This window comes from Odontesthes bonariensis, chromosome 15 (assembly GCF_027942865.1).
Source record: "Odontesthes bonariensis isolate fOdoBon6 chromosome 15, fOdoBon6.hap1, whole genome shotgun sequence".
Classification (NCBI taxonomy): Eukaryota; Metazoa; Chordata; class Actinopteri; order Atheriniformes; family Atherinopsidae; genus Odontesthes; species Odontesthes bonariensis.
In genome coordinates this window covers 14,715,638-14,727,929 of record NC_134520.1, presented here as the reverse complement: position 1 = coordinate 14,727,929, position 12,292 = coordinate 14,715,638, and the positions used below count along the sequence as shown (strand labels likewise).

At 42.5% G+C, this 12,292-nt stretch overlaps 1 protein-coding gene across 2 annotated transcripts in view; it reads left to right on the top strand.

Annotated features, from left to right (window-relative positions):
• Window positions 1–12,292, top strand: part of polrmt (polymerase (RNA) mitochondrial (DNA directed)) — a 48,471-nt gene that overhangs the window by 26,799 nt on the left and 9,380 nt on the right. For both annotated transcript variants that reach the window (XM_075485118.1, XM_075485119.1), the window contains 4 exons: window positions 48–227; window positions 1,153–1,239; window positions 3,692–3,805; window positions 11,345–11,397. In XM_075485118.1, the coding sequence (XP_075341233.1) occupies window positions 48–227; window positions 1,153–1,239; window positions 3,692–3,805; window positions 11,345–11,397 (434 nt within the window). The remainder of the gene's footprint in view (window positions 1–47; window positions 228–1,152; window positions 1,240–3,691; window positions 3,806–11,344; window positions 11,398–12,292) is intronic.

Here is a 12,292-nt window from a genome sequence, read left to right as displayed (position 1 = left end):
AACTGAGCTAATGTTTGTTCACGCGCAAACGTTTCCGTGTGCTTCAGGTGGAGGAGTTGCGAGCGGGGGATGCAAAGAACGGCCTGAAGATCGCCCAGGTGCTGCAGGGCTTCATCAGCAGGAAGGTGGTCAAACAGACGGTGATGACCGTGGTGTACGGGGTCACGCGCTACGGGGGCCGCCTCCAGATAGAGAAAAGGCTGAAGGAGATTGATGAGTTCCCTAAGGTACAGCCGTGGGGGGAACGTGGTGGAGTAGAAGGTGGTGGTGGTGAGTGAGGGGGGGTTCCCCTCTCACACACTGTGCGATTTTATTTTCAGCTCAGTGTGACAGGCTGCCCTTTGTGCACATGATCACCTCCATATGGGGCTCCTCTCGCACCTTCGTCTCAGGCTGTGCATTCTCATACATGCATTGAGCTCAGTTACAGTCAGCAGTGGCCACATAGAGTCCCACCGTGTTTGATTGTTCAGCCTGAGACATTTAAGTAACTCTGATCTTGGCGGGAGTAGCCGCAGTACTCTGTGTGCTCTAAATGAGCTGCACGGAGTCGGAAGGGATCGCTTCAACGTTTATTTGTATCAACCCTGTTCATGATCACGTAGCAGGGGAATGAAATATTGCATGATCCTTTCATAGAGGTTGAGGGTGTAATTCAACAATAGATTTATTTTTAATATCTTGTCTCCATAGTCACTCTGAACGTACTTGCAGTTGAAAACCACCCTGTGTTTTCATTGGACAGAACAGGTTCTTTGATGGCTACACCTTAGTCTGTTGAAGAGCACCATGGCAAAAGAATGGGAATATTTGTACCTCCAACATCCAGAGCCAGAAGATTGTTCTAAATGACTTCTGCTTAATGTTCCTAATTTTTAACAAGGATTTAGGTGGAAGTGGACTGACGACATGATGAATGGATTGGTGGGATTAGGCAGCACCTACTGTGGAGGAGATCATATTCCTCTAATGACAAGGAAAAGCTCACTCTCAATCCTGCAATCTGTAATACTTATTTGCATTGTAATTTCAGATAAATCTGATAATGCTTGGGGGAAAAAAATCATTTGCAACTTTGTTTTAATCTGCAATTAGAAATGCAGAACAGCAAACCGATGTAAATAAACACATAATCGTGTTGTGTTTTTCCAGGAGCATATATGGGATGCATCCCATTATCTGGTGCGTTTGGTGTTCAGTGGCTTAAAGGAGATGTTTACTGGGACCAGAGAGATTCAGGTGAGAGCATTTCCTGTGGAAAGGCAAACAGACTGAGAAGCTGTCATCATCCCATTCTGTAACTTATCACCAGTGTCACCTCTTGTTTGTGAATAATTTCATCCCAGTGGCGAAATTAAAAATACGTATTGTTTGACTTGCATGTTTTTGAACAGCCCGAACATACACAAACACACACGTGCTGCTCAGGCAGATGCTGTAGCCGTGAGTTCCTGGTGTGATTCCAGGCTGGCAGCAGGTCGTTCCTCTGGCCTCTTTTCTCGTTTCCCATCCCTCTTCACTGCAAGTGTCAAACTACAACTTTAAAAAAGCCAAGAAGAATTTCATGAAAATAAATATCCAAAGGTTGTTCAAATTAATTTGCCCATACACTGTAAATAGTGTTTGTGACCAGTCAGTATTTAAGGGGACAAGTGATGGAAAAGTCACCTTTATTAAGAGCACACATTTAGGTGTCTTAAGTCCTTACTAACTTAAAAACCACACCTTGGAAGTGGGAAATGGTTTTGGTCTAGGTTTGCTATTGATATCATATGCCATTGTTAGTCATATAGTTCACTTAACAAGAAATAAGTGAGCTAATAATGCTCTACCAATATTTTGTTTAATTTCTTATATCCCATCGAGGAAATCTGACTTCTTATTTGCGTTCTACCTCTTTGCACCTTGCACTTTAACAGCAGAGTCAGCCCATGAACCGGTACGTTTAAATGAATGCAGCAGTTGTTTTCATTTCTACACTTTAATGTTATATTAAATCACGATCCGAATTGTAGCTGAATCTAAACTCCCCCTCCCCTTTTTAAATGGATTTATTAAACTTGTTCCTGAAAATTTATTTCAAATCAGAGGGTTCTTTCCAGTGCAATACCTCAAAAATCTTCAGGTAATTACAAATCTGTGAAGGAGTTTCACACTGCTGCAAATGGAATGTGATTTTCCGTTTCTTAATGACTCTTATGCTTTACTGCTACCCTGGCAACGGCTCTCATTCATCTCAAATCTATTAATAGATTTAGGAGGAGCACCTGGTAGCAGACTGTACATTGTACCCACAGGTGGAGTCTGGACCCAGTCAGAGAAGAAAAATCCCTTTCCCATCATATCCGATGCTTTGTGTTTGCACCCGCTGCTTTTATATAGGTCACGTCCTCTGGCATTTCATTGGGGAGAGGTGAAGTATTAGAGAGACAGAGAGAGCTGATCAATCCTCTGTGCTGTCATCTCTGACCTCCCCTGCATTCCCCGAACATCTCCCTTTTATTCTGTCGTCCTTTCCCTTCAAACTGTCTACCCACCCCCTTCATTCTCTGTCAGTGTCAGCATCTATTATTCGTTTGACTGATCTGTCCATCTCTCCAGCTGCTAAGCTTCTTAATCTCTTACCTCTGTTACTTTGTTTTCATGCTGCCTTCATTTAATTGAGTCTACAGTGAGGGGAGTGATGATGAATGGAGCAGCTTTGGGTGCAACTGCTACCTCTGTTTTCTAGGACATATTTGTCTTTCCTGTGTGTGTGTGTGTGTGTGTGAGTGTGTGAGTGTGTGCGTGTGAGGAGACACTTGTGGAACGTTAAGAGGGCATCCGTTCTTGGAAAAGTGTGCCAGACACTTGTGCAAACAGCCATGTTGCAGCTTTTAGAGCGAGCAACGACTCCTCACCTGTTCCTCAGCAAGTCTGCAACAATTGTCTGAAGATCCTTGAAGCAGAGCAGCAGAAGTGGAGTTTAAATGCAAAGATCACTTGTTGATGCTGGATTTTATTTTTTTTTAAGACTCATTCTAATTTGTGTGAAAAAACAGCGCTGTTGCAATGATATTAAAATAAAAATAGGGCCAATGTAAACAGTTTGTAAACAGCTGCGTGAGATACCAACTTTTGTAACCTATAACAGATTAGGGGGATGTGTTGTGACTGACTACCAACATTATTCTCAGTAACTGAAATATAGCAAAACTCTTTGTCCCATTTATCCTAGAGAGCGACACATTATTCCTACTACAGTCAAGCCCCAAAACATGCCAGCGATGCAGTGAGAACATCCTCTCCAGTACTTAGCTTGTGCATCGGAGTATCAAGACTTCTGTTTTGATGTTTTAAAATAATTGTAACGCAATGAAAAAACGTGACTAATGCGTATTCATTATATTTGTTCATTTCTCAGAGGAATTGACGGTTCTCTATTGATTTCACCATTTTGCTTTTTACGTCATTTGTAGAATGACGCCTTAGTTTGACTTTATGCCTACATAGTGCCAAAGTATCTTAATATTTTTATGACAAAAGCTGGGTCTCGGTGAACTCGGTTATTGGAACATATCCACATATACATGTAATCTGTACACAGGGAATACGCAGATTTTTACAATCTTCATTGATGCAGCGCTGAATTTTGTGAGAGGGCTCTTCACTGTGTGCCCCCTCTTTACCTTGTGGCACCTGTCTGTTGCAGGATTGGCTGACAGAGAGCGCCAGGCTCATCTCCAAGTCTGGCCACACTGTGGAGTGGGTGACACCCCTGGGTTTACCTGTCATTCAGCCGTACCACCGAACACGTAGCCAAGTGGTAAGTCGCAACCAAAGACAGGTAGCGGTTCTTTACTATGCCTTGTATCTGTTGTTAGAGCTGAGGCATTTTGTACATGATTTAACTGAAAGCCGACCTTTACAAGACGCTGAGTTGCAAGTGTTTTTCTGTTGTAATGAACTGGATTACCGTTACAATGGATCGTCCTTTGCTTGTAATCCGTGTTATATGTATGACAGACAGTTCAGCCAATTACAAGCCAGTAACTCGTAATTCGTCTGTGTTTTCCGAACAACGTTCTTTCCTCGATACATCCACAACTGACCTCTTGGTGGCACAAACTGTTCATGCTTATTGACGTGCACAAGTTCAAAAACACATTGATGTCACACTAATAAGAGAAGATCGGTATTGACAAAAATCAGAGGATAAAAAGAAATTTAAAAAACGAGTAGAATATCGATCTTGTGTTGACCCTACATCTAAACATGATACAGCTGATAAAATTCAAACATGTTTTTCTATACGTTTCAAGTTGGCAAAGAAATGATTAATATCTCGATGATATCATCATCGTTCATGCTGTTGGCCACGATAATTGAGTAGGGAAAATCATTTGAATCAAAGCTAAGATAAAAATAATTCTTGTCTCAGTCCTCTCATATGCGGGCGGGTTAGCCAAACTTTTGTCCAGCTACAAAAACGGGTTTCAGTGGGTTTGGTGCTGGGTCGCGCCACTGATGGTGTATTGTGATTACGGTGAGTGGTCCAAGTTTAATGGGACAACAGCATCTGGGTCTAGTGTTGTCTGTCACTATGGAGATCCTAGCAGAAAGACATCTTCCAGATAATGTGATGGCTGTGTGCCAGCACGTCTGCAGAGAACAGTTTTATGTCTACTTAAAAAAATGCCTGTGTTCAAGATGCTTCAGGTGACAGAAAATCCACTTCTACGCTTCTCAATCTTTAATGAAGTCAAAGGCGGAGACACACACGCACAAGTACAGTCAGACAGCTAGCTCGAAGGCTGGCCCAGTATGCCGCCTGCTCTCTTAGTATGACATCAAGCATAAGGCTGGTTGAGAGGGGAAGTGACACCTCGTAAGCAGGTGCACGGGAGTGAGGGTGGCAGATGGTAGATCCCCTGAGGGTGCATCTCACCTTCTCCATTGATGAGGTAGGGCGCGCTTCTCTGATTTAACCTGCTTCCCTTAAAGTCCAGCAGTGACTGGTGATAAAGGTGATTAGCTGAGCCTTTTTTTAAGGCCTAAACAAAAAGAAAAAAAATGAATGAATGAAGAGATCACTTGAACGAGGCAATAGCTTATGCTCGAAAGATAACTTTCTTTATCCTCTGCAATGATTCTGTAATCCAGTTGCATCACTGAGCAACAAAAATGAAAACCGACTCGGAGAGAGGTCACCTTTCCCGAGCATAGCTGGATTAAATTCAATCTCCCAGTCTCCTCTCCGCCTCTTAAATCCAAGGCCACTGTGTTTTTCAGGGTGGTTAGTAATTAGACTCTCAGATAGAGTGGAAAGATGAACACTGATACGGTTTAAAAAAAAAAGAAAAGAAAAGTGGGGCAGAAGCAGCTTGGGTAGCCTCACGGCAGACTTGAGTTTGCATGCATGCGCGCGGATCTTTGCACTTCTTGTTTATTGCTCGTTTTCAGTATGCGCAGGTAGACGGGATGCAAATGCTGACCTGTGTAATCGCGGCTTTTCCGTGGCTTAGGGAAGGTGAGGAAATTAGAGTGGAGTAGAGTAGCGGAAGGGACCATGAGCATACATCAGGGAGGCTGCCTAACAGGATTGGCTGATACTAATCCAATCAGAGGTCACTCTGGCTCAGATTTGCTGTTTATTATTTATTTATTTTGTCTCTCAGACAGTGCTGCAGTGAAATCTCACTCAGCGGAGGGTAGCATATGGGAATCATCAGCTGGATTCGACTGGATTAGCGACTTTGGAGTGTGACTAAGAGCTTGTGATCTAATGTCCTCTGTGCAGGAAGAAGCAGCTCTGCTCTGGGTCTCAGTGACAATTGGTGGTTTCCAGTCACAGTTGGACATAAACTTCTATAAGTGCAGAAATACTGTGCTGCTGATATGTGATTAACTCTAATGTGTTATAAGCCTCAAGAGTTAATCATTTTTAGCAAATCCTTTTACTAATACTTGGCTGGATTATGAGACAGTGGGTCCTCAGGGACACAAAAGCCCCTTCTCACAGGAGCAAGACCCACACTAGCTGGTGGTCATTTAGCATCTTTGCAGTCCCGCCTCGTCTCTCTTTGTTGTCATATTATGTCTTTCTGGTGGTCTTGCAACTCTAGGTCTTATGGATCATCATTTTTAATATATCCATATAATCTTGATATACCTTATCCATATCATATTAATGGCCCACTTATCTTATCTCAGATTCCTTTGTGACTTCTGTTTTACGTCCCTCGGTGACATCTTTCCGAACAGAAGATTTGCTCTCTCCATCCAGCCTACTTTTCCCTTAAGTGGCTCTCCATTCATATTCCGGAGGGCTTCTTATCTCTAAATGTCGATGCGATGGCCTCCGTGCCTTCTTTTTGCATTGCGACATGCGGCAGCTGTTCACGGGCTATTGTGGCGTTTCGTTGAACTTGCAGAATCTCGTGGCATTTTGGGCTTTGCTACTGAACGCCGTCCCAGTTTCAAGCCGCCCCCCCCCCCAAAAAAAAAAAAGTTCGTAGGGAAGGAGATCTGGAAAAGGTCAGTGTGAGTGCGGCGAGATGCAGGGGTGCGTTTGTGTGACCGGAGCCGAGCTGTCTTCACGTGGCGAAGGGATAGATGTATGATGAAGTTTTTCTACTCAAATCCACCAGCTGACTTCTACGTGGCTACTTATGGCTCTTGTGTCTAACCATCTGGACTGCAGCTTAAAGGTGATTTACTATAGGAGCCTATTCTCCAAAGCAGGGTGAGCAAAAGTCTCATCCATCACAGCCTCGGGTTTTTTTAAATCAGGTCTTCTGCACAGATCATACACACTTACATTATTATGCAGTTCATAAGTCACATCAAAGGACAGGGCCCATTTCTTTTCATCCACATGTTTAGGGGCTCTGTTCCCTTCTCTCAGCCATGTCTTATTTGGAGAGTTGATGTTTAGAAGGGAAGGGCAGGTCCCCTCATCAGGACCCCCTGAGCAGTGATGAATGTGTTAGAAGCCGTGGCAGATGAAAATGGGGTTTTATCACACTGTGCTTCTCTTCTGAAGCCCTTCATTGATGACTGTGTGAATCTGTCATTCAACACACGGCCACCTTCAAGCAATCGACCGGAACCACCAAAGCGAGTAACTTGATGACCCCCCGAGGTTAGACTTAATGTTCTTCCATCCATGCTGCACCTGTCACTTCAATCCCTGCATGTTTTGTCTCATTCATCCCGGGGATAATTTCAGTACAGGCTTTTATCATAAGATTTGAGGATCCAGAGACAGGAGGAAAACATTTAAGTTGCATTTTGATCAGCAAATATTGGAATGTTACTTTCATCCATATTAGTGGCAGGGCTGAAAGGTTTACAGTCCACTTCTGTGCTTTGGTGCAAAGGGAAATATCTCAGCCGCTGGACAAACTGGCATGCTTTCCGAACTGGAGTTTATCGTAAATATACCACAGGCTTGATGTTGGTTTGAATGAGCGTTTGAACCGTACTCGGACCTCTCACAGAAGCCACTGTTTTGAGAGATCTAGTGTAGCCAGTGGAAACAAAAAGACCAAGACTGCTCACGAATTCAGATAAATAAGTTGAAAAGAAGATGCAATAAAACTTAACTGTTATCAGAAATCTGTCACAATTTGTCACAGACTTTTAGCTGCATGCAGTCGAGTCTGCTGAAGACTGCTAAGCTTCTGGTGGCAAAAAGCTGTTCCTTGAAGCTGATGATACGAGCGGACCAGTTACAGAGTGCCGTTGCAAACCATACGTGCACATGCCATCACACTGAACGCGTGTGTTTTACTGGGCATTACTCTGAAAATGATCTGCGTTCTGCGTTTGAAAGTGTTGTGAACTTGTCTGATTGTCGTGAAGTTTTTCTCTTTCTTTCTTTTTTCCTTCCCCGAGGGGAAGAATTCTGCAATCATCCGCAGCCGTTGTGCTGTTTTATGTTACCAAGCCCTCGGACTGTTTTATTCCACAATGTCTCAAACTGTTGAATTGCTCCTTCCCGCCATCTGTCTCATGGCTTCGGCAGCCTAAGGAAAGCCTGTTTCACTTGCATCGAGGGCTCCTTTTACAACATGCTGTGCAGTCAGAGCAACAGTTAACAAAAACAAATGGCACACATGGAATCAACTCTGCTGAATTAACGAGAGAATGATAAAGGAATAGGCTCTCATAAAGCATTTTGAGTCGGCAGCTTCTACGTTCCTAAATCCTGTCACCGACCTGCATGGGAATATCCTCAAATTAAAGCTATGAGAGCAATTTAACTCTATATATTCACTACATTTTTTGCAACATGAACGAAAGAGGTTTCCAGTCATATGTTCTGTAAAAACTTTGAATCTGAAGTGGTTAAACAACACGGAGAAACATCCTGAAGACCTCCATCCTGTTAATCAACAGCTTTAATCATTTAAAGAGGACTCATCTGGATTTAATCTCTCAATAAAAGCGTCAGTGACTTTGTCCCTATGATGGTGGACCAATTTCCAAAAGCCTCATCTGATGTCGTACAAGTAGATGTATTGATGTCCATTGTTTGACCTTTTTGTTGATGCTGACTTTGTACCAATCAATATTCTGAATCACAAAAATAGCCCAGTATACCTCCGTGGAAGGGTGTATTTTTCCCTTTAGATGTCCCGTTCGCGGTCTGCACCATTTTTCACTCGTGTTCAGAAGCCTTTACATCACCCGAGAGAGCCAACTACATGAAGTGTTTGGTTTCTCGCTTTATAGGAGACTTTCTGAATGAGGAAACGGGCAACGTGTATTCTAGAGAGCCTCGGTTTTCATCCCCCACGCGAGAGGTGTGCATTAGTGCCAAACTTTTGGTTGTTAGAGGCTCATAAGCCCTCAGAATGGCAGCGTCATGATACTCCTGTTTGGAGGAATGACTTGTGGAACGTGAAGAGGACCCATCCCAGAAACAAATTGTTGGATTTTTACTGCCAGTCAGCGACTGATGTGCGTTAATCCATCGATTATCTCTCGGTTCGTCGCATCCCACACAAGCAGGGGATGTGTGAACTGTACACAGAGGTACTCACCGCTGAGCCACCACGCTTCTTACTGTTATGGATTTATTACTGCCATTCACCCGTTTGTGAAATACTGAATTTATGTATTCGATTTAAAAAAAAAATCAAGGAAATGGGTGAAAAATAGTCCTCCTTGATCACCAGGAACAAACACTTTATCTATTCGGCCACATTGTTGCGGGTTAATCTACTTCTAAACTGCGATAATGACCTCTGAAAACAGCAATTATTCACCGCTCAGACGAATGTATTCGCAGCACTCTAAATTGAATTAAATTGGACACTTCGGCATTGAAGGTCCATTCCATCGGTGAAAAAAAAAAAAAAAGAAAAATGTGTGCTGCTCAGGCAAAGTAACAGATGTAGAGACTCTTGGATACATTAGTGCAGGCTCGATGCAAGGTAAACACAATAATGGATTTTGCCTAGATGGACGAGCAGTAATCTGCCTGTTTCCACTCATATCTCTGTGTTGATAGCAGGCTGTCGTTACCACCCTGGCATGGATCCAGGGGGTCAGGGAAAGACTGGCCTGCTCCACATGCTTGATTGCATGGACCCTTGAGGCTTCTCTCTGTTAGATGTAGCTGGACATTGTTCTTAGAGGGTGTGCAATGACGAGAACAGCGGAGCTCAAATCGCTGGGATTGCCAGTAAATGCACAAGAACTAGGTTTCCGGCTAAGAGTTTGCTTTGTATTTCATTAGTTTTTTTCCTTTCCTTCTGATGATTTGTTACAAATATCAAGTGGATGATTGTCCTCTGCTTGCCACTTTCTACAGTTCTTGCACTCTAGTAATATGGGACTGCTGTGCTGTACCATTGGCAGATATTTTAGTGTCCCGATGGTGTGTGGCGTGGTGAAGGAGGACCCGGATGCAGATATTTCAAATGAAAACTTGATTTATTCAAACGATCTAAACAAAAGCGCGCCTGAGCCGGAATACCAACAAAAAAAAAACCTAACTATGGCAAAAAAACAAAACCTGACTGTGAAAAACATGAAAACAAACCTGACTTGACATGAATTGGCTGCGACTTCAATGACTTATCATGAGGGACGGTGAGGATGTGGCCATGTGCACGAGAAAACCTGGAAACTAAATACTGAGGAGGGTGATAGGAGATGGAGTGCAGCTGAGGGGAGAAACACAGGTGACGTGAGGGAAGCTGTTGGCAGGGCAAGAGAAACGAAGGAAAACACGTCAAAAACTACAGACTAACCAGGAACTTAAAATCTAATAAAACTAACAAATGTGACATTTAGATTGTTTTGATCCACTAAAATGGTCATAACAAAGTCATTCACAACTACATGGGTGTGACAAAGGAAAACCAATAAGAAGTGTTTTGTAGTAAGGAATCATGCCACCAGAATACGTCCAATGCACCTTAGCACACTTATTTTACAAACAAATTAAACAAAAAGCGCGGCTGAGCCGGATAACAAGACCATACTGTGGAATAAATAAATAAATTTGAAGAACAAAACAAAACAAAAGACTTGACATGAATGACACTTAACTTGATCGTGGCTTCACGTGGTAAGGGAGAGGTGATATCGGGGAAAGGATTTCACACAATGACAGTGGAGCCTGGAAACTAAATAGGGAACTAGGAGTGATAGGTGACCTGTTTGTTATTGTCATAACAAACAGGTGACGTGAGTGACAACTCATGAGCTAACAGAAACTGTGGGGAACACAATGGTAAACTAAATACAAGACATGGCTAAAACATGAACTCAAAAACCAAAACATAAACAACCTAAAGCATGATAAAACCTAAAACTAAAAACATGGGGAAAATCCCATGGGCGTGACAGACGTTGGGTGGAGATGAGTATGAGGGCGCTGCGTTGTTGAACTCTGAGCTGTGGTGTAACATTGCAACATCGCAAATCTGAGCAGCTCACACAGTGACATGATTCCAGGCCGATGTGAGCTGAAACAAAATGGCAAAGTTGTGCACGTTGAGAGCTTTTGAGTTAGCCATTTCAGACAGCGAAATACATCCTTTCAAGCACGTCATCGCTGTCGTTATTCTCTTTCTTTTCTCATTGCTCATTCATTATTGATCATCGGTAATTAAATATATACAACTTTTTTTTAAGGCAAATACCAAACATTTGCTGGTGCCAGTATTTCATACATTTTATATTTACAAGCATTAAAAGTAGAGTATATTTGTTATTTTCTCAACTTTGATGATCATAACCTTACTGTTCAGTGGGTTTGTGGCGGTTTTAGTTGGTATTAGTTTAGTTGTACCTTGCCTTTTTGAGGTTAATAACATCTTCCTCTGTTTTTGTTTTGCTTCTCTAGCTGAAGAGTTCCATGCAACATATAAACCTCCAGATCAGCCACGACACCACAGAGTAAGTCGTCCTACAGATATTCCCTTTCTTTTTTTTTCTCTGTGTTTCGCCACTATCGTTCCAACACCGATCCGGCAGATCTAGTGTTACCACTTTATTCTCTCGTGGCACTTACTGACATTCTCAGCTGAAATGTCACCAGTTAGTCTGATAGCAGTGACCTGGAAGAAGGGCAGAGGATCCGAGGAGAAAGAAATGATGTTTACTGCGGGCCATTTTTTGTTGTTGTCATCGATTCCATGTGGAGTTTGTGGTCACGTTTATTGTAAAAATAATAAAATATGAAGGTAAAAATAAAATGTAGTCCCTGTTCAGTTTAGGAGGTGGATGGGTGTGGAAAGTTAAGCTCTCTCAAGGCGGCTGGCTTCCATGAACCTCAGCTGCACAGAAGCTCTGTCTCCTCTGGGAATTTTCACTAATTGCCTGCTCTTACTCTGAAGCAACGTTGCATTTACCATAAAGTCGTAAATGCCAGCAGAAGTTTTATAAATCTATACACTGAAACTATAGTTTTGTACATTCAGAGAACAGAGACTTTAACCTGTCATCGATGAAGTAAAATACAATAGATTTATAAAAAAAAAAACGCTTAAGACCGAGAGTTTTGCAGTGGTCATACATTTGAATTCAGATTACATCTAAAACACTTGTCATTGTGTCCTTGTTCAGGTTGCAGAGTAGAATTGCAGTCCTATACTGACCTAACAGCGCTAAATATGCCTCAATTTTACTCCAGTGCAGTTATACTTAACAAAGAGACTGTGGAGTTGACCCCTGTCATGCAGCTAAATTGACCAAATGAGGATTAGATTAATGTGAGTGACTGAAACACATTTCATGTTTCATGAAAAACATTTTTTCAGATATATACTTTGCTGCAAGACAGAAATGTGTT